At 40.0% G+C, this 26945-nt stretch overlaps 1 protein-coding gene across 1 annotated transcript; it reads right to left on the bottom strand.

The window, feature by feature from the left end:
- Positions 1 to 8329: 8329 nt before the first annotated feature.
- znf280d (zinc finger protein 280D) lies at positions 8330 to 26945 on the bottom strand. Its single transcript, XM_078284899.1, has 18 exons — positions 26843 to 26945; positions 20505 to 20629; positions 19243 to 19457; positions 18951 to 19050; positions 18589 to 18807; positions 18408 to 18482; positions 18152 to 18258; positions 17221 to 17420; positions 14733 to 14890; positions 14541 to 14641; positions 14290 to 14436; positions 13673 to 13807; positions 13314 to 13546; positions 12300 to 12440; positions 12120 to 12188; positions 11858 to 11973; positions 11728 to 11752; positions 8330 to 11271 (listed from the first exon to the last, which is right to left on the bottom strand). Exons 2-18 carry the CDS (start codon positions 20620 to 20622, stop codon positions 10803 to 10805), a joined length of 2628 nt encoding a protein of 875 aa, XP_078141025.1. The 5' UTR covers positions 20623 to 20629; positions 26843 to 26945; the 3' UTR covers positions 8330 to 10802.

The raw sequence follows: 26945 nt of genomic DNA, 5'->3' as shown, positions 1-26945 counted from the left end.
ATCAAGGTATGTGAGCATTGTTTATTAGATTTTGAGCTGATGTATGTATGTAGCATAAGAGGCTTTTGAGTGACATTATCGCATTTCCTTCAAAGGTATTGTTCAATGTACCGGTGTACAGAGAGTCTGTACAGCTCTGCTGGGAGTGGAAGTACTATGAAGTACAAGTAAGAACCACTTTTGTTTCAGGCCCGCACAAAATAAAACACCTGACAAATTCTGGTAAAGTGTCTCCTTTGATTATACATGAGAACATCTGATGTTTTCTATTGTCTTGTAGAAAAAAATGATGGTGCAGTTTTTGAGGCTTCAGCAACAAAAGCAGGTCCCATCTGAGCTGACAGCTGAGGACATGACTGACTGGCTGGTGGAGCAGGGGAAGAAATCTCTCAGGGAGCGGAGACTTACTGAGATACAATCAGACAGTCCACCACTCAATCTATCATCAGCTCTGCTCATGTTAAAGGAATAGTTCACCCAAAAATGAAAATTCAGTCATTATCTACTCACCCCCATGCCAGTAGAAAATCGGTTTAATGTTTGATGTCCACTTTAGTCTCTGTTCTGTATGTATTCTGCACAGTGTAATACATGCAGCGTTTATAGTTAAAAATGGCACATTTTATGGCATTTTTCATTATTATTATGACATCAAACATTAATATGGGTGCTCACTTATTAAATTTGACAATTAAATACAAAGTAATTGCTTTAAAACAGTATTTCTATTTTAAAATCTTGCGCTTTTATTTGGAAGGCTAAACAGCCAAACCAGAAGTCTTGTTTCTGGTAATTCAAGCTAGTCTTACCTATCGAGGCCGGGGTGCGCACAAACGTGATGTTTTTTAAATCAACAGCTAGAGTGGCGATTTCAGCCACATAATGGTGTAAATGTCGGTCTTTTCAAGTCACTTTGGGATCTTTTGGCTACAAGAGACTTGGATTATGCTGTAAGAGCTGCATGGAGCCATTTTATGGTTATTTTCCGTTATTTTTTTAACTCTGTCTGTCTGTCCATCTGTTGTATGGACTAACAAACTTTACCAGATTTTCTACTGGTATGGGGGTGAGTAGATAATGACTGAATTTTCATTTTTGGATGAACTATTCCTTTAAGCTAGTCTGTTACTAATGAGAAGAAAATAGAGCAACAGTTAAGATGAACCTTCTGTTTTCTTTCCATTTGAAGATTGTGGAGGTTTGATCTCGAGGGTTTTGATGAAAGTGTCCAGCCTCTCCTCACGCTGGTAAGACCAAGATCATGAAAAGACTCAGTTTGGAGTAATTGATCACATAACACTAGATTGATCCTGTAAATATGTCAAATCTTAATGGTGCATCCCATTTCTTGTTTCAGATGTGGGAGGTGAACATCAGCATGAAAATGATGGTTATTGAGTTTTTAGCCCGAATCGTGCTCAACTCACCTGAAGCCAAGAGTCCTTGTTTTCAGTAAGTCACATTTATGAGATAAGATGAAACTTGAATGATTCCCGTGGGGAAATTGTGTTTTTTCAGAAAATGTGTATTTCAGCTAATTTTGAGCGACTCTCATTGACAGAGACCCTCAGATCATCCGTCTGGCTGACAAAGCCATCAGGAGCCTGATGGAGAAGCAGCAGCCCAGCTCCAGCCTCCTCGGGCCCCAGGAAGTGGTGATGCTGGTTGTACCCAAAGTGCTGCAGGGCTTCTGGATTAATCCGGCGATCCTCTCGTCTGTACCCCCGCTGCAGCTCAGCGACCTGGCCGTTGGACTCACGAAGGCCGTTGAGGATAAGCTCTCCGCCTCTCTGACCTCCACGGACCGCCAGGCCGCCTTCTTCCGCTCCATCCGGGATGAGAAGGTCCTTTCTATCCAGAACAAGGTCAGAGAGAAGTACACTCCAGACGTCCTGCTGGAGAAGCTGAAACGCTTTGGGCCAGAGCTGCTGACCAGGATCGTTAACATCACAGTGAGGGAAATCTGTGTGATGTTCGAGCCACAGAAACACATGGAAATGTCTGAAGTGCTGACCACCAAAGAGGTAAGAAGACCTGCGCAGATGTATGATCGAGTAGCTGGATAAGATACTGTATAGTAAAAATGAAAACAACACAACAACAAAAAAATTTTTTTTTTCTAAAATTCAAACGGCTTCTCTCCCTCTTTAGGTGGAACTAGATGATTGATGATGGAGCCGTGAACTCCACCCCCCTTGATGGAGATTTGAGTGAAGAGCCCGGCCTGGAAGAGGACACAACACCAAGCCCAGAAAGGGACTCTGCTGTTGGTTCAGCTGCTCTGGTTCCTCTGAGCCTCCCTACTGAGGCTCCTCTGGTTCCTCTGAGCCTCCCTACTGATGCTCCTCTGGTTCCTCTGAGCCTCCCTACTGAAGCTCCTCTGGTTCCTCTGAGCCTCCCTACTGAAGCTCCTCTGGTTCCTCTGAGCCTCCCTACTGAAGCTCCTCTGGTTCCTGTGAGCCTCCCTACTGAAGCTCCTGTGGTTCCTCTGAGCCTCGCTACTGAAGCTCCTGTGGTTCCTCTGACCCTCCCTACTGAAGCTCCTCTGGTTCCTCTGAGCCTCCATACTGAAGCTCCTCTGGTTCCTCTGAGCCTCGCTACTGAAGCTCCTGCCATTACTCCAGTCCAGGAAGGCTTGACCTGCAGCCTGGTTGGCACTGAGGAGAAGGAGGAGGTGCAACAATCCTCTGACACCACATCAGGTAGGAGTTCTTCATCAGGTCCGCTTATACTGTAGCTCATGTCTACTTCCATCAAGATTAACTGATGCATTGATTGTCCTCTTTTATTTTTCAGAGATCAAACAGACCAAGAAGAAGAAGAACAGAGTCTGACGCTTCTTCCGTTGGCTGTTCCAAACACTGAGGAAAACAGCCGAGGAAACAGAGAGGGACGGAAATCCCACTGCAAAAAATAAATTCAGTGTTGAATTGCAATCAGTCCATGTCAGTAAATTTTTTTTTCATTTACTGTTAATAGATGCATTATAAAATTCAGAAATTATCATACAGGAATTGCATGATACATACACATATATAGTCAACTCCAGAATTATTCTCACCCTTCATGAAAATGAGCAAAATTTATTGTATAAAATAAATAAAATTCTATTTTTTTTATTGATCTCAGAATCCAGAAACTGTATTGCTTTCATCATTTCCTGTTTCACTGGGATCAAAATATGAGGTTGCACACATGTAAAATCCATTTGTCATCCATCACTTTGTGGAAAATCAAAGAGCTTTCAACTCAAGAGGAGACAGATAGTAAAATACCACTAAGCACAGTCAGGGCAATAATCAAAAAGTTTTAGAAATCTGGAACAGTTGCAAATTCACCAGGAAGAGGACGCATGTGCATATTGTCCCCATGAACAGGGAGGAAGATGGTGAGGGAGGCAAAGAGGAACCCAAGGATCACAGTTGTGAAACTGAGGTTATCAAGTGTCAAAATCAACAGTTAGACGCCTCCTCCATGTCAACAAGCTCTTTGGAAGGGTTGCAGGAAAGAAGCCCTTACTGAGTACAACCCATAAACAGAAGCGCCTGAACTTTGCCAAGCATCACTGGAACTACAAGTGAAATTGTGTGTTGTGGTCAGATGGGACCAAAATGGAACTTTTTGACCATGCACACCATCGGCATGTTTGGTGACAAAAGACGACTGCATACAAGGAAAAGCACCGGATGCCCATGGTGAAATATGGTGGAGGATCTTTGATGCTTTGGGGCTGTTTTACTGCTAGTGGTCCAGATCTTGTTAAGATCGACGACATAATGAATTCCACTATCAAGATATTTTAGCCCAAAACCTGGTTGCCTCTGCCAGGAGGTTGAGACTTGGCCATGGAAGGACCTTTCAACCAGACAACGACCCCAAACATACACCAAAATCATCACAGAAATGGTTGTGGGAACACAAAATCGATGTTTTGCAATGGCCATCTCGTCTCCGGACTTGAACCCTATTGAAAATCTGCGGGCTGAATTGAAGAGGGCAGTCCACAAGCGCAAACCTAAGAATATCAAGGATCTTGAAATGTTCTGCATGGAGGAGCAGCCCCTCCCAAAGTGTTCTCCAACCTTGTCAGACATTACAGTAAGAGGCTATTGCACTAAACCATAAAACAGTTTGTGTTTGACGAATGTATTGTGTTAAAATACAAGTGTACGACTCTCCCATATGTTTGAGCCCAAAATATGACTCATTGCACATGTGCTGCATGCGACCGACCAACTGACCGACCAGTTGTTATAGTTGTTGTGTTCTAGTGGTTAAAAGTTTTATTTTGGAGTGGAAAATGCAGAAATCTGACATGTAATGACCCGGAAGCGGTATATTTGTTTACAAGTAGAAAACGGTGGTAAGTCTGTCTCGTCTTAGCTCTTGCAGTGTTCCTGAACACTAATGTGAAACCGTGAACGGAACTTCTTTAAGAATGTAAAATAGCCTGATATTATCGTTCTGAAGCAATTTTGCAAAACGCAATTGGCAGCCTCTCGTTCACAGAGATGGATTACCTGTACTGACTGAATTAAGTCTCCAGAGTTGTTTTCTATACCGTTTAGAACTGAATGGGAGTGAATGAGCCTGAGTGGTATGGCAAAACTGATTTTAAAATATCTTTAATTGTGGCACATGCATGTAAAAACAGTCAACATTAAAGGGATGTTAAACGTCAAAAATTAGCAAAAACTCAAAGCACACTGGAGTTGTCCTTTAACATACTGTATGCTAAAGCGCAAGCGCACAAGGTAGATTTATGCACCAGAGACACAGAGATGATTTTCATATAGAGAGCCTAAGTCCCTCCCCTTCCGCTGTCCCCCATGGGACCTTATTTCGGAAAAAATATGTACGGTAGTCAACGGCGAGAGACAAATAATTGTTTGATCCCGTTTGAATTGTGCCATGAATTACACATATGATGCTTTGTCAATTTAAAAGATAATTTTGCAAGTCAAGAAAGTCGCAGTTTGTCGTGAAACAGTACAGTAACGTTTAGTTTTGTGTGAAACCGCTCAGTGAACTACATCTCTCATCTCGCACAATATACGTCACCAACACCAACATGGAACGAAACATAGGAAACACACAGGCATCACGTTAACGTTAGCCCCCACTGTACTAAAACCATCCTAAACCAGTTTAAATCCGTTCTTACTGTCTACCTTCCAGGAGGTGTATAATACTCCTGCTATCTGAGAGGGACTTAGCTTCAGCGGCTCTGGGTAGCTTGTGGAGAGAGAAAGTTATGATGTCACTTACGCGACTTTTGGGTGTGTAGTCTTTCTAATTACGTATTTTCACAGTCTTATACTTCAACAGTTTTACAACAAACTGCGACTTTCTTGACTTGCAAAATTATCTTTTAAATTGACAAAACATCATATGTGTAATTCATGGCACAACTCAAACGGGATCAAACAATTATTTGTCTCTCGCCGTTGACTACCGTACATATTTTTTCCGAAATAAGGTCCCATGGTGGTCCACCGGAAGGGGAGGCACTTAGGCTCTCTATATTGGCTCCCAAAAAGTTGAGTAGTCCTTTGATGTGTTAATTACCAGTAACCTGATCCCAGTGTTTTGCTACAAAAATGAAGCTCTTCTCCCAGTCCGCACATGAAAGCTAAGAAAGGTTTCATCCCCCAGGCAGTTCTAAAAAGATCCTAAGCCAAAGGTGGCACCCTAAAGTAACAGTAAACTTTAACATCCTCTCATTCCAAGGCAGCACATATAGCACAGGTAGTTAAGAGTTTAATATGGAAGATGGTTTATTAGAAAATCCACTAGCTCCATGGATCCAAGTGGACTCAGGTCAGAGGCAGCCGGGCTGTTTGTGCCCAGTGCGCACTGCGGTGCCTAATTACGGTACGCGCTCTTTACACCGCAATATGGTGGCGTTCACATGTGCATTTGTACTACATAAAAATTACTAGTTATGAATGTACTTCGGTGAGACCTGTGTGTTGCTGGATGGCATAGATTGATAGAGATCAGTGCGTGAAAATATCAGTCTGTTAAAGAAGTTGAAATTAGCTGGACTTTTGACAGAGGCCAGGTAAACAAACTAGCAATCAGGTAAACTGCTTCAAAATGTTTCGAGACTCAGCAACCCATAGCAACAAGCCTAAACCTAGGTGGTTTCAGCTGAATTTGACAGATGCCAAATGTAATAATCTATCGATAAGAATGCAAAAATGAAAAAAGAAAATAGGAAAAGCATAGCAACAGTTGATTTTGCTAATGAAGCCAAGATTGTCACTTTAATATAAAAAAAAACAAAAAACATATGCTTTGTATACCTCTCATCAGTAATCTATCTTTCCTAGTAATTTGGTTGACAGAAATTGGCTAATTCAATTCTTTCCAATGGAACGCCAGGAAATTGTTTGGCAGTGTAACTTTTCCCTCTGAGATTCTTCTTTGATTGTTTTTTCTTCTTCAAACCGTAGGGATAACTGGTTTCGTTTGAATCATTTAAAGATATTTTTCTAAATATGTGCTTGTCTCAGCTCTACATGATGAAAAAATATGACAAGTTCAAGTTGTCATCAGCAGAAAGAATATGAAGCAATGATGAAGAAGAACCCAAGAACCCCAAAATGGAGTCCTATGGGATGCTGCTCTCTATCCAATGTCCATTTGCAACAACAAATCATTGTCTGTCCAGAATAAAACTGTGCAGCCATCTGTACCCATGAGCGCATGTTGTGATAATTTGTAATGTCAGGATTAACAGTTTCAAAAGCTTTTTATAAGTCTGGAGATATTCCAGTGCATATTCATTCATGTTTAGGGCAGAGTGGATTTATCAACCATATGTAGACAGTTGTATGTGTAGCATAGTCCTTTTTAAATCCATAGTGGTGAACATGCAGTATGAAATGAGTATTCAGATGCTATTCATTCAATTATGTGATACACCAACTTCTCTAAAAACACATGTGCAGCTTTGAGATCCTTTGTAATGATTTCAGATGTTGAGTGTGTGTGTGTCAACAGCTTGGTAACTGAAGAACCCATACAGTCATACACACTTCTGAACTACAGATGTTCCCAAGGCTGCCAACTGCCATCATCTCTTTTCATTAAGTTTTCTCTTTGCTGTATATTGGTGGAGATGAAGAAGCTGCTTAAGCATCTCCAAAAGCCTTCAGGAAGTAAATTAGTATTGTTTGTTGTGCCCAATCAAATGCTCTTCAACTGATATATGAGATGACTAGACCATCAATTAGGATAAAAGCACAAGTTTTAGAATATCTAATTCAAATTTAAACCAAAGCTGATGGCAAGTTACATCTGTTACATATGTTGACTAAAAACTGATTATAGAGGACATCTGTTGGCATGAGGTGACCATCTTTTGTCGTCTCATTTATGATGCTGAAGTGCAGTAGTTATCTCATTCCCCCCTCTTCTCCTTTCTCTTCTCCTGTCCCTTCCTTTCTTCTTCTCCTCCATGTTACTTCCCTGTAAAAGACAAGTGGTAAAGTGAAGGAGGAAGGAGCAGCAACAAAACACCTTGGTACACATCCAGGGTGAAACAAAAATAATTCTTAAAGAAGAGTCAACAGAAATTATGAGCCTACAGAACATTTGCAGTTCTTCCTATTTCTGTTACATCTTTATACTTAACACTATTCACTCCATTCAAACTTTCTCTGCAGATTCTTTGGGAAATTTGCGCCATCATTCCTTTCTTCAATAGTTGATAGGCCTACCTATGTTTTGGTCTGATGACTGACTTGACAGAAGAACCAATCACAGCTTATGTCAACCTATAGGCCCATCCTCTAGTGTGAATTTTTATTAAAGGCTTTCTAGTCAAAGTCAAAAAAATTGGTCGTAACTGCAACCTCTGCACTTTCAAATGAAGCTTGGGAAAAACCAGGGAAGAAAGATATAGCTTGCCCAACATAAGTTTGTACAAAATGTTAGCAACTGTGGGTGCAATTTTACATTTCAAATTTATGTTTAACCATTTACCACACAGATGCTTTAATGGCTTGAGGTCAGGCAACACTGAAAATTGAACTTCAGTGTACTTTGAGGATTATAAACATATTAAAAGTAATGCTGTGCAACTTACAGTTCATGTTGCTGTGATGTCAGATAACTGCATCTCTGAAAAATCATGGTTGAGAAATTTTCTCACTTGGAATTCCGACTTCTAAGGCCGATCCACTGCAGTTTTCCAGGTGGGAAGTCAGAATTTACAACTTTCTGTCATTTCTGGAATGCAACGTTCCTGTAAGACTCATGCAGACCTGGCTACCTTAGCAAGCTACATTCATACAAAAATACCCAAGGACTTTTACCTCATGTAGTAAATGTTTATTTACATAACAGAACAACAGGGAAACACTGATCCAAATTCAGTAGTTTACAGACCTTTAACTGAAGAGAGTGTTTGTCCTAAAAAGATTCAGCAGAACAATATTTTAGAGGAATGTCTTCAAAATGGACTCGGGGTTACATCTACAGTTTCATCATAGCCAAAGATGCATTTCAAGGCTCGCTCTACAGATATATACAAGACAGGTTAAAATCCATCTTAAAAAACAAAACCGTATAATGAAAAATGCTTTTTGTGAGATGTTAAGCAATGTGATTTACCAGAAGTCAGTCAAAGGTCATAACACAGGCCACAAAAAAAAGTAAAAAAAAAAAAAGTCACATTACAAAAAAATATGCCCAGGCCTACAATAAATTTGCATTTATTCTGTCTGTAAACGCACAATGAAAAGCAACTTAATCAACCAACACTTGGGGCGTAAAAATGGGCCGACATCTTCGTAAACTCGAGCTGCTGTGCTGCCGTCCAAAGCCACACACAGTTCTGTTGGTTCATCTTTTACAAGGTAGCACTTTCAAAACACTTACAAGAAGGGCGATACAATCATATTTCTTAACTGCATGTTACTCTTTTATTTTATTTTTTTAATTGCTCCATCTGCTGCCACTGGGCTTTTCTCTAGCATTCACCAATATAATGCCCCTTGCCACTGCTGAAACCATTTCTATTTTATCAGAACCTCACATCTCACCAAAATCTGATATCAATTTCCTTGGGACTTCGAGCTTCAATAGTGCACCTGAAACTTATAGCCATTAGTACATTTTCTGTCTTTAAAATACTCTAATCTTTAATCTTTTATGAATTGTTATGATACTCAGAACTAGCTCAGGCATATAATAATCCAACACTGGCATTTTTGTTCCCCAATTGGTAACAATACACCTCTTAAGAGTTGTTGTCCACACCTGCTTGTCACAAACCAGGAAAACAGTGAAAAGATTAATTTGAATGATATGATGCATCAATATGAGTTTTTTTATTAGGCACAGCAGCCTAAAACTCAACAGAAAGGAATAGTTTCCAGATTAAAGCATGGAGATTTATTTACACATATAAAAACAATAAACCATGGATCAAAGAGAGAGACAATGGATTTGCTGGTGATGATGACAAAAAAAAAAAAAAAAAAAAAAAAAAGCAGCTTATGAAAACATCTCACCTGCAAATCAGGATAGCAATGAGGAATAGCATCAGGTAATAATAGTAAGGAAAAAATAATTTAAATTTGCCCAAAGAAAATGAAATCAAAGTTAAAGTGAGATTATTGTAGTGTGTATGTTAGGGATGCCATGTGTGCCATTTTAACATCGATATATCACAGTATAATTACCATAAACAAATGAGATCATCGGCAAGACGATTGGCAGCCTCTATGTGCCACCGGGTCGGATTTCACTGGAAATCTGCTGGATTACTTTACGGCTCAAAGGGACATTACTTTATGGCACAAAACAGGAAGAGGTCAACTGTTCTTCCAGTGCAAATAGAGCTAAAGCTTTCTGAGTTTCTCGCAATGGCAGATGGTGGAAGGAGTGAAAGGCCGATGGAACAACAAGACGAAGAGTCTAACAGCCCCATGACATTGCATTTTGTGTAAAGCGTCTGCAATCGAACTCCCTGTGGCACACTTTCACCCATGCGGCCAAAAGTGGTGAACAGAGCGACCGGCCAACAGCCCCTGCTGTTTATCCTCCTACATGTTTATCCTCTTCAGTAAAGTGAAATGGAAAAGAAATGCATGTAGAGTGACACCGGGGTGGGGGGGTGGGGCAAGCAGCAACATCCTCTTTGCCACAGAGCCAATGGGGTTTGTGTTAAATGGAGAAAAAAGAACACAAAAAAAAAACACCGGCATAGGACAGATTAGTAATCATCTTGACCATGGTCTCATTTGTTTACGGTAATTATAACAATGCATCACAATTAGTCTGACAATGATAAACTGATATTTAAAGATGCTTCTCGTAGCACCTTTAGCAGAGCAGTTAGGGCGTGTGTGTTGTGTTCCTGAGGGAAAACATTAAGCAGTTTGGTTCGCCGGCCAGGTTTTAACTATATTTTAAATTGTGCAGAGATGCAGAGTGGGCCAAGACCCTCTAGATCTAATGGAGAGCTGACAGTGAGTGGTCTGGGATCTGGGAATGGTTTCTGGTGTTTGATATTCATTTGAAAGTATACTTTATAGGGCAAGGAAGGTGATACTGGTTGATGCATTTTAATTTATAAATACATAGATATTTTACAGAATTTTGCAAATATTTATGCAACAAAAGATGGACAGATGGATACTGGCTAGCCGGACACATGAATCTTGAGGAGATTAGTAGCAATATGGCAGCCCAAGCAATATTGTCATACGAATGGTAGGGTAAATCAAACTACAATACCTTTTTTTTTTAAAGAGGTATGTCTGATGAAGAAGTGATTTTTCAATCCACTACTCTGCAGTCTTTTCTGGTTCGTCACTCTGACTGGATGAGTTGTTCACCTCAGTCTGAGCCGTCCCTGTCTCCCGCTTCAGGACAGTCAGTGAGACAGGGGGCTGCAGCGGGGCACTGACCTGCTCTCCCACACCTAGGCTCACAGAGTCACCCAGTGACTCATCATGGGGAACCAAACCCTCTTCCAATTTACAGACCGTGGAAGACGACAAACTGGGCAGCAATGAATGCTTCAGTTCCCTTTCAGGAGAACGTTCTGTCTGAGTCCCCTCGTCCTCATCAGCTGCTGGGACGCTCTGCTCCGACTCCTCTTCTGGTTGGTCAACAGTGGCTTTATTTTCTACAAGAGTAACACCTCCAGATGCGACACTTTCAACTTGCTGCACGTCAATTTTCTTTGGTCCTTCAGCAGGTACTGATGTGAAGATGTATATGACTTTTGATGGCTCCCCAAAAGCAGGAAGCCTGCATGAAAGGACAGGTTTTTATTTTTTTTACATTGTTATGAATGTACTATTTAGATTTACATTTTGGCCTTTAGGTAATGCTCTCATCAGGGGCAACATACAATATTTCCAAGCAATAGAGTATTGCGCATTTGAAGTGTAGACCATAAGACTTAAGAATTCAACTTAAAATAACTGATATTCATTAGAATGATCGGCCACATGATCTGTATACTATCTGTATACTAGGTCCATGTCATGAACTGCAAATGTTTATTGTAACCCTTCATTTGAGCTATAACCATTTTATACTGAATGAAATTGAAACCTGAGAGGCCATTTTGTTGTGGCAGCATCATTACATCACCATTAGAATTTGGGAAATATTCTTCAGTCCTGTACATTGTCAAGTATCAGGTATAGATCACAGATAAATGGGAAACATGATATAATGCGCTGAGTGGCTGCTACTCACCCTTGATGTTCAACTTGGATATCTGCTGGGTTAGAAAACAAGATAAGTTTTTCAAGAAACTTGTATAAAGAAAATTTGAACAAAATTCTGCCGATGATTCAGGTGGTACTACAGCAAACAAGCACAATACCTTTCTCCTGAATGACTTTGCATACGTGATTTGGTCTGTCAGTTAAATGTTTGCTCATCATGTCACCTCCTGATGCGTCCACAATGAGGTCACAGTTGAGACAGACCAGGGTTAATCTGGGGGAAAAAGCAAGATGACATTTTGTTCATGATTAGTTTCAGATCTGGTGAAATACAACCCCCGCCCCTACCATTACACAATCTCTGTATGAGTGTGGTCAAAATTTAGCAAAAAAACCCATCATTTCATGAAGCTCACTTACTTTAACACAGTTGGATTTTTCCGATTTTCCATTTTCCAAAACCTGTTTTTGGTGATGGCACTATGAAACCTAACATAGGGCAGAAAAAGTCACAAGACTTGTCAAATGAATGCAGAGAACCTGAAATTGACTCCAGTACAACACTGTGAAATACTAATTCAAATCAACATCTTTACTCACCTTATCATATGATTCCCAATGGAGACTTTGCAGCTTGTCCGATATTTGCAAGCACCGCAATTTGAAATCATCGGATAATGAGAAAAGAAGTCGGCAACCTTAGTGTCACACTCGATGCACGTGTAATTCCCTCCATCGACTCTGAAGGCAGGAAAGAATGTAATCAGTACATCACATTTCATTCATACACGAAAGTACGGTGTTAAAATATTAAACAAAATGGATTTCTATTCATGGGCCAGGTCATATTAGAGTATTGCAGCAGACAATTTATTTCATTTTTTTGTCATTAGGATATAATGTTTTTTACTTTATATGAATTTTTAATTAAATTGGGGGTGTGCATCACAGCAAATGCACAAACATTTCTAATATTTAGAAACTGATGTTTTGCATGATCGCTAGTTGTAGTCATTAGTGTCTGATGCCTAGATGTTAGGCAAGGTTACTGTTACAGGGAATTTATGTTGTCTGTGTTAAATGTAACCAGTCTGTCTGCTGGAAGGCTGCAGGTTCCAAATTTTATTAAACTGGTCTTTACTGCTCCATTATCCCTCTACCTCTTTATGGCCCATCATCTGCTTAACAGCCCATGTCCTGTGACTAAACCAACACACTGATTTTCTGATAACTGAGTCAAGTTAGCCAAATATCATGCCAGTCTATCTGCTATTCAATATATAATTTTTAGCCAGCCCAACATACCCAAAGAAATAGAAAGGCTGCTACTAGTAAGGGATTCAGTTCACTTGGCATTCAGTGTTTACTCAGCAAAATCAATTAGCCAATTTTGATTGCCTATGAGATGCAAAACGTGACACGTTTACACAAAACTAAGGCTATGCAGTTACCATTAAAGTTACCAAATAAACTTGACACTTTTTTGACCTGCAAAATCGCTGCACAAAGATTTACTCTGGAATGGCAGAAGGCAAGAATTCTGACAAGTTTTCCATTAAAAGAAACTTAGTTATTAATGTATTTACTAATACTGCTGAGAGCTCAGTTAACAACCTGAGGTTCCTCAGCGCCAGGTTGTGCTTGGAAGTACGACGCTCTTGCTTCTTGATCTGAGGGGGCTTGGCTTTTCCCGCTCCAGAGATGTTGGATTTAGACTTGGAGATACTGACCGGAGCTTTGGTTTGCGGTTTGAAACTTGGTGCTTCTGGACTGACATTAAAACCAGATCGTTCAGGACTGCTGGGTAATATGGGCGTTTTTCCTGTGACGGATGCTCGAATTGTCACCTGAAAAGAGAAAAAGAAACCCAAAAATATGTACTATAATTGTGTATAATTGTACTAATGCTGGAATAGTTCAAACATACAGTCTGTAATAAATGCAGTACAGATCTCATAATGACAGGGTCGGACCTTTGTTCCCGGAGGAAGGCCCTCCAGGGCTTTGGGTTTTCTGAAAGTCTTGTGGACATGAGTCTTGTGCTCCAATTTCTCCTTGTAGGTGAGAAAATTCAGTCTGCATTTTCCACACCGATGGATTCCTTTTTTCTGAAATAGAAAAAAGGATTGCAGGCTTACAATAAAAAAAATATGTAATAATTGGCATGACAAGAGTCTAATTCTTGAGATGTTTCATTTGGGTTCACTGAAAGAACACAACTGGTTACCAAGTTAACTTCTTCCACGGCTATTAATAGAACAGCAATTAATTTTATATGGTTCCACTCTACCATATTTATTGCTCCTTTAGGGCAGGTGAAGAGAAGCAGGCTTTACTGTCAGCCTGTTATGTATTACAGTAAGGTGTTCGGCAGACAACCAAATCAATCCAACCTTAGAGTTGGAGCTAATAGTGCAACGCACGAGTTCCAACTCTTGCAATTATACCATTCACTAGCTTAAGGATTTAGAGCATCAGTAGGCTGTCATATAAACACACCGCGGTGGGTCAGTCACAACATTTGAACTAGGCACGCTACACTTAAAACAGACTAGCTTTACAATAGACAAGATTAAACTCGGTATCATACCTGATGTTTCATGTAGTGTTGCATGTATATGTGACTACTTCTAAGAACTTTGAGGCAGAAGGGACAGAGCAGATCCTTTGTGTTTTCATGGACACTTCGGAAATGTGTCTCCACTTCAGAGAAGAAAGAGGACCTGTAATTGCACACCTGTGGAACCAGGTAAAACAAAGTGTAAGATACAGTGAATGTTGTTTTCCTGGACACTTTAAACTAAACCTATATAGACCACAACTCACGAACAAGTGACAGACCTGGCAGACGTAGGGCATTTCCCCAGGCTTGTGGTTGTCCTTCATGTGTTCCAGCAGCACTTGCTCTGACTCAAATGCCAATTCACATATCTTGCAATTGGCTGAGGGGGGGGGGAGAAAGAAAATTACAAACGGCCACTCATTATAATATTTGCTATGTCAGAATCAGCTGTATAGACCGTTATGTTTTACTTGAGGATTCAAACGGGCTGTGAGCGCTCTCAATATGGCACTGCAGCTGGAATGGAGTCATGTACTGCCGGTAGCAGTGCTGGCAAGTCGTGTGGCTTTCCCAGCTCTCGCTGTTCTGCTTCTCCAGCTCCAGGTGGTGCTTCATATGGTTCATGAACCTGTAAGGGAGGGCGCACACACACACACACACACACAGAGCATCACAGAAAAGGTTGTTTAACCATTTGACATGTATGATCTCATGAGCATCAGCAAGCTAGTCCCTGCAGTGAGGCGCTTTCAACAGACTGTGAACGTTAGTTTGTGTGAGTGACACCGCTGATTACCCTGGGGGATGACTAACAACTGCGTTTTGCATAAGAAACATTTAAGAGTAGATGAAATAGGTATTTACAATTGTTTTCATGTTTTCAAGAGTAACAGCGGACACTAAAGACATGACAAACTGAAGGTGTTAGTATGAAACAAAGCGAGTGTGATTTCATGAACACCAAGATTAAGTCAAATGCCTTCCATGGCCTCCTCAATCGCCAGATCTAAACATCGTTGAACCTTTATGGGAAGTTGAAGCAAATTTCCACCAATCCAAGAAAGATTGAAGCTGTTCTGAAGGCAGAGGGTGGCCCTACTCTTTTTTAGGTACTTGATATTGATATATTGTTTAAGTGTTTCCATTATTTTGTCCACCCAGTCTAGCAGTTAATTTTCTGTCAGTCATATCAAAAGATCGTCCAAAATCTTTAGTGTTGAGAAAGATCCCCAACCGTGTAGTTTGCTTTCTGTCACAGCTCCGGTTCAATTGAACTGGGCAAAATAAAACTTCCACTGTGGGATCATATTCTACATTCACAAGTGAGCTTCACTGATTTGACTAAAATCCCCACTTTTGAAAGGGAAAAGTAACGTATTAAAACAAACCATAGTCAAGCAGTGGGGAAAGAAAAAAAAAATGTAATGACGCATGGCCGGTATGCATGCAATGGTTATGCTTCAGGTCCCAAAGGTTTTAAAAAAGATAAATGAACTATTCTCCTTGCACCTCACTTTCTAAGCATGTATAATGGCCGTTATAATACCAGCAATTACACAAAGATTTTTGTTTTGCCTAATGATGTAGTGTCTGTGGCTGCTGTGAGCACCTCCACAGCTACCTGCCACTGCTGCCCTGACGAGGCACGGCCCATTTTTCAGCCTGTACATTCTGCTACCTCAGCTCCCCTAATAGAAATTTTTATGCGGATGAACTATGACCTCTGCTGCGAGAGTGCGGTTGCAGTACAAATGTGTTTCCCCATTAAAAGCAGCTTACAGAGGCTTTTTTTGCAATGTTCTGAGGCAAAGTTATTTAATCAAAGGAGCAGTTCTTACGCCACCTAAACTAGCAGTCATTTTTCATCTTTAGGCCCATGAGGGAAAACGGTCTGATATTGTCATCCATCTGAGAGGAAAACTGTGATGAGGGCCAAGGAACTTGTCTGTGGTTTCCTTATGGGCACGGGACAGATCTCTTTTCAATGAAGAGAGTAAACATAGCTCCCCTTCCCTTTAAGCCCCAATCTGCATTTTGCAAGTATATTAATTATGGGATATAGACACAGTTTTTTGAAAGCAGACCCTTAAAATGCAGGTCCATTTTGCTCCAATGTTTACAAACGACACACGTACACAAGCATTTAAAACTTCAAAATAGATTTAAATTCATGTTTAAGCTGTCACAGTGTGTTATTCCCTCTATCAAAAGCTCAGTCAATCAACTTGAGTGAAAAAAAGTCTTCAATCAATACATCAAAACGTAAATAAAGCCAGAAGTGGGGCGACAGTGGCTGAAGGGGGGGATGCCACATATAACTCCAGATTGGGCCAATAAAGCAGGCATTTGAATGCCAATATTCGGAATACTATTTTGTCCTTGGACTAGTGTGATTGATTCCCCTAGAAAGATTTCAGTTCATTAGATATTTGTTTTGATTTCGATAAGCCCTTAATCTTTTGCAATATATAGAAAAACCTGAGAATTTGAATAGTATGCCTCATTTCACCTAACTGCACCATGCTGTTATGTCCATTTCAGTGAGTTGTAATTAACACCGATAACAGTTCAAAGTCCTCTGAAATATTTTTTAAAGCTATTGCAAAAAAATATTACAGTTCTGCAGCGAGTGGGAGACGTCATTTTTGTCATCATTGATGGCATATCAGCGTTTTTTTGGCCTGGAGCCTCATTAAAGTGCATTACAGTGACAAAAACAAATCTATATTAGACATTTGTTCAAAGGGTTTCACCAAAACAATTAAGCATGCAGCTGAATTACAAACTGCTAGGGATCGGGATCTTTAAATTAAACAACTGTAATCAAATATCAAGCAATCCAGAAACACAGCACCTCTGATACCCAATCCATGTTACACATTTTTTCTCATCACTGAATGTAAATGTGATTGTTTTAGCTATACCCTGCTCATTTACTGAAAAATAGCATTGTCATACCTGATATTATTCTTGAGTACTTTCAAACAGCTCTGGCACTTGAAGGTCGTGTTGGTCTTCTGCCCCTCTTGCTTGGGCCTGTCTCCCTCAAATCGGCCGTAGTAGAAGTCTGAGACAAGCATGATGCGCTTGCTTGCATTAACGGAAGTATTGTTCGGGGTTGATGGAAATACATTTTCCACAAGTTTAGCACAGCAGCTCTAAAATACAAGGAAAATAAACTTAATGTCCATGTTTGACTCACCTGTACAGGGATGCAAACATATCAGGGGTCAAAAAGGTGACAAAAACCCGAAGATTAATCATAGGTAGAGGGGGAGGGCCCAAGAAACGGCGGTGGCATCCTTTCTATTCTGCACCTCAACTGGACTACGCAATGCACTGCAATGAATTTCATGACTGTTGCATTTGTATGATTTTATGTATATTTGCATGTTTTTATGTATTCTAATGTCTAATGCGCAATGGCACTTTAACACAAGACAGATTTCTGGAAACAGACAAAGCAATCTAAGCAAATCTACTCTAACCAGGCCAGCTGGGACCACACAATGAAAAAAAAAAAAATCCTGCAGTGCATTTAAAAGACATAAGAGGTATGCTCATTAAGTAGTGCAATCAGTTGTGGTATAAATTATTGTTTTGACCTATTTTTCTTTTTAAAAAAACACAATGTAACTGATGACGTGACTGAAGCTCAGCAAAACAATCCTAGAGAGCCACATTATGCTGCTAAAAGCAGCTGTATGATGGGTGCATCTGAATTACTCTCTTCATAAGCATAATCAAAGATTTTTAAATCAATCCTAAAATTCTAAAAAAATTGAGAATTTCCAGAATACAACTTCTATGGACAACAGAAACTTGATATGTATGTATATTTATTGTAAATTGTGCAAATATTGACAAGATGCACAAGGTTTTCACTCACCATCATGTGACATTTCATGGCTTCCTGTTGAAGGAATTCTTCTTTGCACTTGGGACACTTCTTCCTAAAGATCCCATTTTCCACTAGATCAACCACTTTAGCTGGCTCTACAGAAATTCAATAGACATGTTTCAATAAACAAGCAACCACAGCATAGCAGCAACTATGATATGGCCATGCTGCATCAAGAGGTTGGCTTATAATAAATAGATTGTAAAACAATATCAAAGAATTTCCCCTCTCAATGGAAACATACCCAAGTCAAACTTGGTTCTTTTTGCTGCGCTGTCATTTTGCTGTGGTGGTAATGCTCGTTTGACTAAGCTTTGATCTGTGTGAAAACCAAGAAAAGATATTTAATTTGTAGTCACTTGCCAGTTGACTGAAGTTAAAGTATTGTAAAGCAAGTGCAGACTATACATAAAAATTTTTTTTACCCCTGTTGTTGGCCTTCACAGGCAAAGAAAAGATCTGGATAGACTGCGAGTTGGACCGATTGGGTTGCAGCTGGTTAGATGGTGTTGAATATACGGCAGGACTCTGGACATTGGACAAAGTCACAATATTGTTGTTGATTTGCTGCACCTGAGGCCGATGGACGACACCAGGTATCAACGTGGCTGGAGTCACCTGCTGCAAAAGGTGCTGCTGACCGGCTGAAAGATGGGAAATAATAACTTGACATTACCAGAAAAACCAGAAAAGGTTTTCTATGTCATCACAAAAGAAATGATAAAAAAAAAAAAAAAAAAAGATTTACTCCATAATAATATTTTATGAGAGCTATCCTCAGTTTTACCTGGTAGTATTGTGAATGAAGTTCCAGGGGGGTACTGTTTACCAAGAGAGGCGATGAACTCGCTGCTGCTTGATAATTGTGGAGACGTCACAATGAAGCCCTAGGAAAAATTTAGAGTGAATATTTCAACGTACCTGTATATATCAACAATATTACCATTTACGTACATTACATGACAAGCTATTTACAACACATGTCCATGCAATACTGAACCACATTAACAGGAATTAGTGCTTTATTCACATTATTCATTAGACTTGTTCTCATTAAAGAGGTAAAACAATAATAATACCTGGTTATTGACAATAACAGGCTGTGGAGTTATTGTTGTTATACTGGGTGGTGCGGTATTCACGGTATTCACTGCCTTCCCAGGTAAAGTCAATGGCAGCACTATTTGTGCTGAGCCTCTGGCAGGCTGAGGAGCAAGAGACGGTATCCCTGGTCTTCCTTCAGTGTTTCTCTGAAGAGGTGCAGGGTTAGGCTTACTGTTCCTTTGGTTGTTAGCTGAAAGAATACACACAAAAACCAAAGTGGCAATTCAACAGGAGGTTTTGTTCTTGGATGTAAGCCAACGTTTGCAAATAAACATTTTAACCGAGGATGTATGCAATAGCACATAGACAGTTAGCGCATGGTGACTCAAAGATTCGATGTCAACAATGAAGTGCAATCATTTGCAAGATCATGCTTATATTTGGCATCAAATACATGCTGGCAGACTAGCTCAAGCTATGTATGAAATATTCCTGTTAAAATATCATTGTATCATTAGGTCAGCTGCAGGTAGTGGTATGGGATATTAATTCACAGTTATTCAACTGAAATTTTCCATTTAAATCAAAAGGCATTCCTTTGAAAATGGCTTGTTGGAAGCACCTCAGATAAAAACAATAAAATAATTATGTTTAATATGATAATTACATAAATACTGATACTTAAGGAAAATAATAGTGTTGTTCACTTTTGGCTCATTTCCTTCACTCCACCTCTTTCACATTTTCTGCTGTGTCCGCAGTAATCATATGACTGCACAATTGAAAAATATCAACAATCACAGAAATTTCAAGGTTTCAAACAGCCTCCCAGTTAAGATGTTCTGAGGTTGTGCAGAATCTCCAGCCAAAAAAAGTTGCATGTCAGAGAAAATCTTTCATACAGTATTTTTTTTTCAAGAATTACGTAAAGAAATCTGTGTCCATGTGTCTCCCAATTCATGTTGCCACCGCAATATTCATGATCACAATATTCACCTGAGGTACTGAATTCAAATTTACAGAGATCAATTTGAACACAATATTGCTCCTTTTGCAGCCTTTGGTTCAAATGGTACCTGTCTGGGCCCTTCATGGCGATCATCAGTTTGCTTAGATTGATTATAACTTTTGAGAATCATCGGTAAGTGGCAGATGGTAATGTGTTTTTGTACTGCCAATTTGATGACATGATGTGGATTGAGTAACAATTTATCCTGGTGGATCTGAGGTAGCAAAGAAATGAGACGTTTGAGAAAAAAACACCAACATGTTCCTTTAAGGACGTGCTGCAACATACTGAGCTCTCCAACGAAGATGGGTTCATCGTCATCATCATCCACCAAGTTTACTTGTGGGACTTGTTTCTGCCATGGCTCCAACTCCTCTTCTTCACATTCCATAAAAAGTTCAGACATTTTGGACCTGGAACAGAATAACAAAATCTTCAGCCAATCTGTGACACACAGTGTACAGTATACAAAACCCTAAGACAACATCTTTTTTACCAATTTTAAAATACGTTTAGTATTAGCTCTAATGCAATACAATGATTAGGCTACATGCAGTCAAATAATCCATTCATGGGACCAATTATTACTCCAAATAAAATTACCTCATAACACCTAACCATTCAAAATAACCCTACTACCTGCAACCAAATAGAAACTTCAAACTAGTTGAAAGAGCTGGGCTAACTGTTTGATAACCTCTTCAATAAGAGGTTATGAGTCAATGTCAATATTCATCAGATTTTATGATAAAATGGGGTATCAGGACATACTAATAAACGAATGCACACAGTTCTGTTCCGTAAACAAACGACAGGCCGTCTCACTGCACTTCACTGCTCTGTATATTCAGTTTCAGCTGTAACAATGTAGGCTTAGTAGAGTGAGGGAACAAACTGTTATTCGATATTATCGAATATCGGCCCAAGCCCAGTGTGTGTGTGTGTCTGTGTGTGTGTCTTTCTGTAACCAGGTAGTTCCATTGAGATTGAAAACCTTGTTCAAGAGAGACCTGGGCCTGTCTCATGTGACAAAGCAAGTTCACATTATCTTTGTGATAGCTGGTTTCACAAAACCTAACTATGTCAATCCTGACTAACCAGTCTCTCAAAAGGTGGTTTTCAACTGGCTCTGTCAACCCAGGACTTTCCAATCCAGCTATGAGCGCCTTCACATGAAAGGGGCGGGGTTTGTAACAAACACCCAATCACATGCAAGATAGTCAGATCAAGAGCAGTGGGTTTAAAATAAGATTAAACTATTGATCACCCAGAGAAATTCGATTGTTACAGCGGCAAAGTAATATGATTCAACGGGGAAAAGGACATACAATATAGCCCAAGCACACAGCTAGGATATAAAAATAAGAAATAGTAGAAAATAAAATAATCAAACAATAAAAGCCATAGAGTATAAATAATTGTGGGATTATGTAAACAAATGCTGCTGCCAATTTCAACACATTAAGTAGACTGTTGAAGTGGGAAAAATGGGAAACAAACTAACATTTTACTAACATCTGTGTTCTTTTCTCAAGAAGAACAAACTGTTAAAATGAATAAATATGAGCAACACCAAAACACTATAACGCTGTCACTGCTGCCAAGGCTGGACAGGACTGCTGGAGGAAAAATGTAGGTAGGTAGTGTAAATGTGTGAGTAGCTAAGTAGGCTTATCACTGCCCCATTAATGCACAGTGGGCATACTTTTAATTGATACAATATTGTGTCGTCATACTGAGGCTGTGAAAAGATTTTCTATTCACAAAGTCGCCTCATGTTCCCCAGGGCTGCAATGATGGAATATGGGTGCAATCTATTGCATTAATCACTCTTGGAAATGTTATGAAAGAATTTCAGCGCACTTAATATGCAATAGTTCATTTCATTCATTATTGGCAACTAAAGTCAACTAATGTAAGCTACCTGCTATTTGTTAGATTCCCTCTTTCATTGAGTGGGCAAATGGCCTGGAAAATGCTACAAACATTTATTATATCTCCAACCATTTATTATATATCTCTATAAAAAAATCATCATGAAAAGCAAAGTGGTTCTGCCAGTCTCTGAACATCACAGTCCTGTTAACAGCCCTTCTTAATATCTCTTAATTCAATCGTATCATCCTGTACCTTTCTTTATATTGTCTCATTCATTTGAACGCAATGTTTTTGTAATACAAAAAATCCATTTTTTGCAATAAAGATTATTTAAAAAATCCATGGGATCCTCAAGGAGTGGTGAGGAGGCAGGCTTGTTATATGTTTGGATCCGATAGCCTGAACATAAGCTGCTCCGGAGCAGGTTTAGCCATGCACTCTAAGTTACCATGGTGATGTACCCCGCTAAAAAGTGAGCCACTGTAATGACGGAAAGCCAGGTTATGCCCAAAGTTAGCTCGCTAACCCACTAATCTTGCTTCGTGAGACAGGCCCCTGGACAAGAAAGCAGCTTCACAATTTACAATTATAAACAAAACAACATATGGTAAATGGACTGCATTTATATAGCGCTTTTATCCAAAGCGCTTTACAATATGCCTACATACACCCATTCACACACACATTCATACACCAACGGCGGCAAGCTACCACGCAGGGTGCTGGCGCAACCATCGGGAGCAATTTGGGATTCAGTATCTTGCCCAAGGACACTTCGACATGCAGACTGGAGGAGCCGGGGATCGAACCACCGACCTTCTGATTAGAGGAAGACCCGCTCTACCTCCTGAGCCACAGCCGCCCCTTAACATATAACAAAGTACATAAGTAAAAATACAATCAAAATGCCGGTGGCAAATTCACTATATGAGCACTCAAAAGGCAATAGCCTGATAAAAGAACAGCAGGGTCAGAGGTCAAGTCTTAACAGATCTTGAGAACAGCTCCTTATTGAGTCTCAAGAGAGACTGGCTCTTTCTAACTGAAGCATTTCGCAATGAGCTCCAAATACAAGAAGCAGGACTTTAACATCAGTGTTGTTCACTTTAATTTTTAAAAGTTGCTGAATATATAGCCTGGAGGAAAGGTAGTCTTCAATAAATATACATAAGTATTGAAGGATGATCTTTCTAAACACTAGGCCACCCAAAAACTAAAATAGGATTTGATGTCAACCACTGCACTATCTTAACTGTGTGGAAGAATTTCAGGGTTTTCCATCATGCTTATCCATCACCTAGGCGGCCCGCTCAAGTGATTTTAGCCGCCACCCAAAGGAAAAAGGCCAAAATCCTACAGAAAACATCCAATCCTGGCACACTCAAGCTATTAACATCATCACAACAGCTAACGTTCACATGTGCAAGATCTCACTGAGAATACAAGGTTGTAACCAGGATTTAACAGCAGTGACTCTACTACAGCCGAGCAGAGACGATGCCTTAGGGAGGAGGAACAAGGAGAGAGAGGGGATGGCTAGACATTTTAGGATGTGATTTCTTGGCATATGCTCTGTGACCTTTACAGCCACAAATGTGACATTAATCATATTGTAGCTAAATGGTTAGCTACAGCCATATCCGACAAGATTCAACCAATCCTACAGTTCGACAGCTCAACAGAGGTGCAGGACCAGGCAGACACACAGACAGAGGAGGGAGAGGAAGAGTCCCATAAAAAGGGCCACAGATTTGATTATCATGTTGGTGATATGCCTTTGATTAACAGGATGGAAATTAGGGTGAAATGCGGCAAACAAAGCTGAGAAATCTGCACTGACTTTCACACTGCATGAAAGTAGTGTGTGTATGTGTGTGTGTGTGTGTGTGTGAGCATGTCTACGGGTTTTTGGCCTTGTGTGTGTATCTGTCTGTATCACCAGCTTGTTGGTAGCCAAAGGGATATTCTCCACTTCCTTCCTGTCACTGCACTGACACAGACACACAGGAATTATATTAAAAAGTATATAAAAAGGCCTATAGCAACTGTTTTTGTAGTTGGGATGACCATGTTGTTCTCGTCTATATTAAACTAAGATTTTCAAACAATATCTGCATTTTATATCATCCTGTAGTAGGCCTATAACATGGGAATACAGGGACTGCGTCAAATTAACTACAGATTTCTATCATTTCAAGCTGTGGCACACCGTAGCACAAAAATGCACTCACAGAGTGTGAGCTGGTGTTACGCCAGCTCATGCTCCACAGCCTTTGCCATCCGAATCCCTCGAAAAGCCAGAGAAAAGTCTGATTTTGTGGATTTTGGAATTGAACTATTTTTGTAATCATCCTTAATTTCATGACAGCATTCAGCCCAAGTTTCAACTGACATAAGGCAGGCGTACTGCTTTACCTCTTTGTGAGCTACTGGGCTGGGAATTCATTTCTAAAGTAAAAAGTAGACAATGTTGTGTTGGTCTTTACCCACTGATTAGGATGCTACGGAATTACAAAAAGACACAGTAATCTCAGATCTCTAATTTACTGTTTGACTGCTTTAGATTCACTAACTCATCGTGCTCTCCCCCTCTCATAACTTTTGGACATATTTCCATTTTGTTAGTGGAACACTTGAACATGAACTGAGTTCAGATTATTGTTGCATAATTTCTAAAGACTTCTGTCAACAATTGCTTTACAAGCGTTCTCTTACCTTGAAAACAGGGAGATGTCAATGACAATGTTATACGCTCTTGAGCACCGACTGAGTAAACCAGATTTTTGGGCTGTTTTGAGGATAGATTTCTCATGGGGATGATTTTTGTGACTTTGTGCTACATGATCTCCTTCTTTTCTTAACCTTTATGTTTAGGAACATCATACACACACACACACACACACACACACACTTCCATGCTGGTTTTGGCTGCAGACAGATCTGTTCATCATTGATATATCTTACCCTTTTCTGTTTACACTTGTTAGCCAACCATAGAATCTGGTCAGGTCACTATGTCTTGCTGTTAATACATTTGATATTCACAGTAGCTAACGTGGATGGCTAGTAACTATAGTGGCTAGCAGTTACAGACAAATGTTAGCATCAGTTGCTTTGCTAAGTTATATTCCTGGCTAGCTAGCAAACAAAGACAAAAATCAGCAAGCTTTTTTAACATAGTGTAAGTATGCAATTACAAATTAATTGAAAGTCTAACTTAGTACAAAATTCCATCCCCGTCTGTAGTATGTTTTCATTATTTTTACGTCTTGCTAATCTAGATCCACTTATCTTCTCTAGTAACTCAATAAGCGTGGTCACTCTGTGTCGTATTGTTGTTGTGAGTATACTTCAGCAACATACAATCTTATTTCTGCTGTCTGATTGGCTGTTAGTGTTAAGTTTGTCTGTGCGCCAAGCCATTTCTGCTGTGTGATTGGCTGTTAGTATTGTCCATCTGTGCCGCAAGCCTATTTCTGTTGCGCAATTTGCTGTTTGTATTGCAAGTTGCTGTGTAGATTGAGGAAAAATAGATGCCGAAAATTGTTTTATCAAAAATAAATCCCAAAAGGTTATCATCGCTATCGCAACAAATTTTTATCGTGATAATTATCAAGATCGTTTTATCGTTATAAATGATATATAAATGATATATAAAGTGGCATTGTTATAAGATCATCTGTGCCGACTGTCGGGCCTGAGTGCCCCCCGCTCGATTGCATTTCTGTTTACAACTTGGACGTCTCAACAGTATCAAACAGACACCAGGGATTGATCATTTTGTCATGATGCATCTGACCAATTTTATATTTATATAATGTCAGCTTGTTGGTTATCTAGCCAACCATAGCTAGCTAGTACCTTGTAGTGTCTAATAGATAGATATTAACATTACCATTAAGTGCTTTGCTAAATTAGCTTGTTGGCCAGTTATCTTGCAATCTTGCAAAGCCAAAAGCCAAAACTCAGAGTGCTTTGGGAGCAGGGTCTACAGCTAAAGACAAGACATGTCTGTGTCACAATAGCCTCAACTTGGAAACAAATCTACTTTATCACACGATTCACTTTTAACATAACATGCCATAACATTGCTGTATTGATCCACATCCACGACTTGTATCTTTTTCAGATGCCCTGTTACATATTTAACCATTATCTACGCACACGCCATCCGGCCCTCCAAGATGGCGACAGCTGTGGTTGCTAGGAGATTTCTGGCGCAACTGTAAAGCCTCTGATCAAACAGGATGTTGTCTTCTATTAATTTACAGCCACAAGAGACATTTTAAGTTCACACACAAATCTCAAATACATTGACTTGACAAAACGAATTTCAATCGATTTAGGAACGACTGCCGCCAGGCCAACTAACATTAGCTAGCAAATGTTACCCTAGCTAGCTCATATTTACCAACGCAGTAGCCGAGTGTTAGCTTGCTCGTTGTGCACAACAGGCTAACGTTTATTATTTCAACACGTTCGTTCTCTGCAACTGTGGCAGTTTGAGACGGGATTAAAACGCCTCTCAAACGACATAACCAACTGTGTCAGATTTAAACCCACCTCACCTTGTATGTCATAGTGTCGCTACGTTGCAAAGGATTACCGATCATTACGTTAGCTATGTTAGGTTAGCCAACAAGTCCAGCAAAGTCTCGCATTTCGGCAGTGGATGCTGGGTAATTTGCGTTTTTCGTCTCTCTGGTTTGACTGCCGGGACAAAGCCTGCGTTCAAGCGTTAAGCTTACCTCGCTCACACCCAACCTCCAGGGTACAAGATAAAGCCTAGCGATCAGCGTTCATGCAATCGCCCGGAGATGATGAGGTTCAGTTGGGGCTGGGATGGGGAAC

This window comes from Centroberyx gerrardi, chromosome 1 (genome assembly GCF_048128805.1).
Source record: "Centroberyx gerrardi isolate f3 chromosome 1, fCenGer3.hap1.cur.20231027, whole genome shotgun sequence".
NCBI lineage: Eukaryota > Metazoa > Chordata > Actinopteri > Beryciformes > Berycidae > Centroberyx > Centroberyx gerrardi.
Note: the sequence above shows the minus strand (reverse complement) of the source record. Positions and strands in the feature narration are given on the sequence as shown.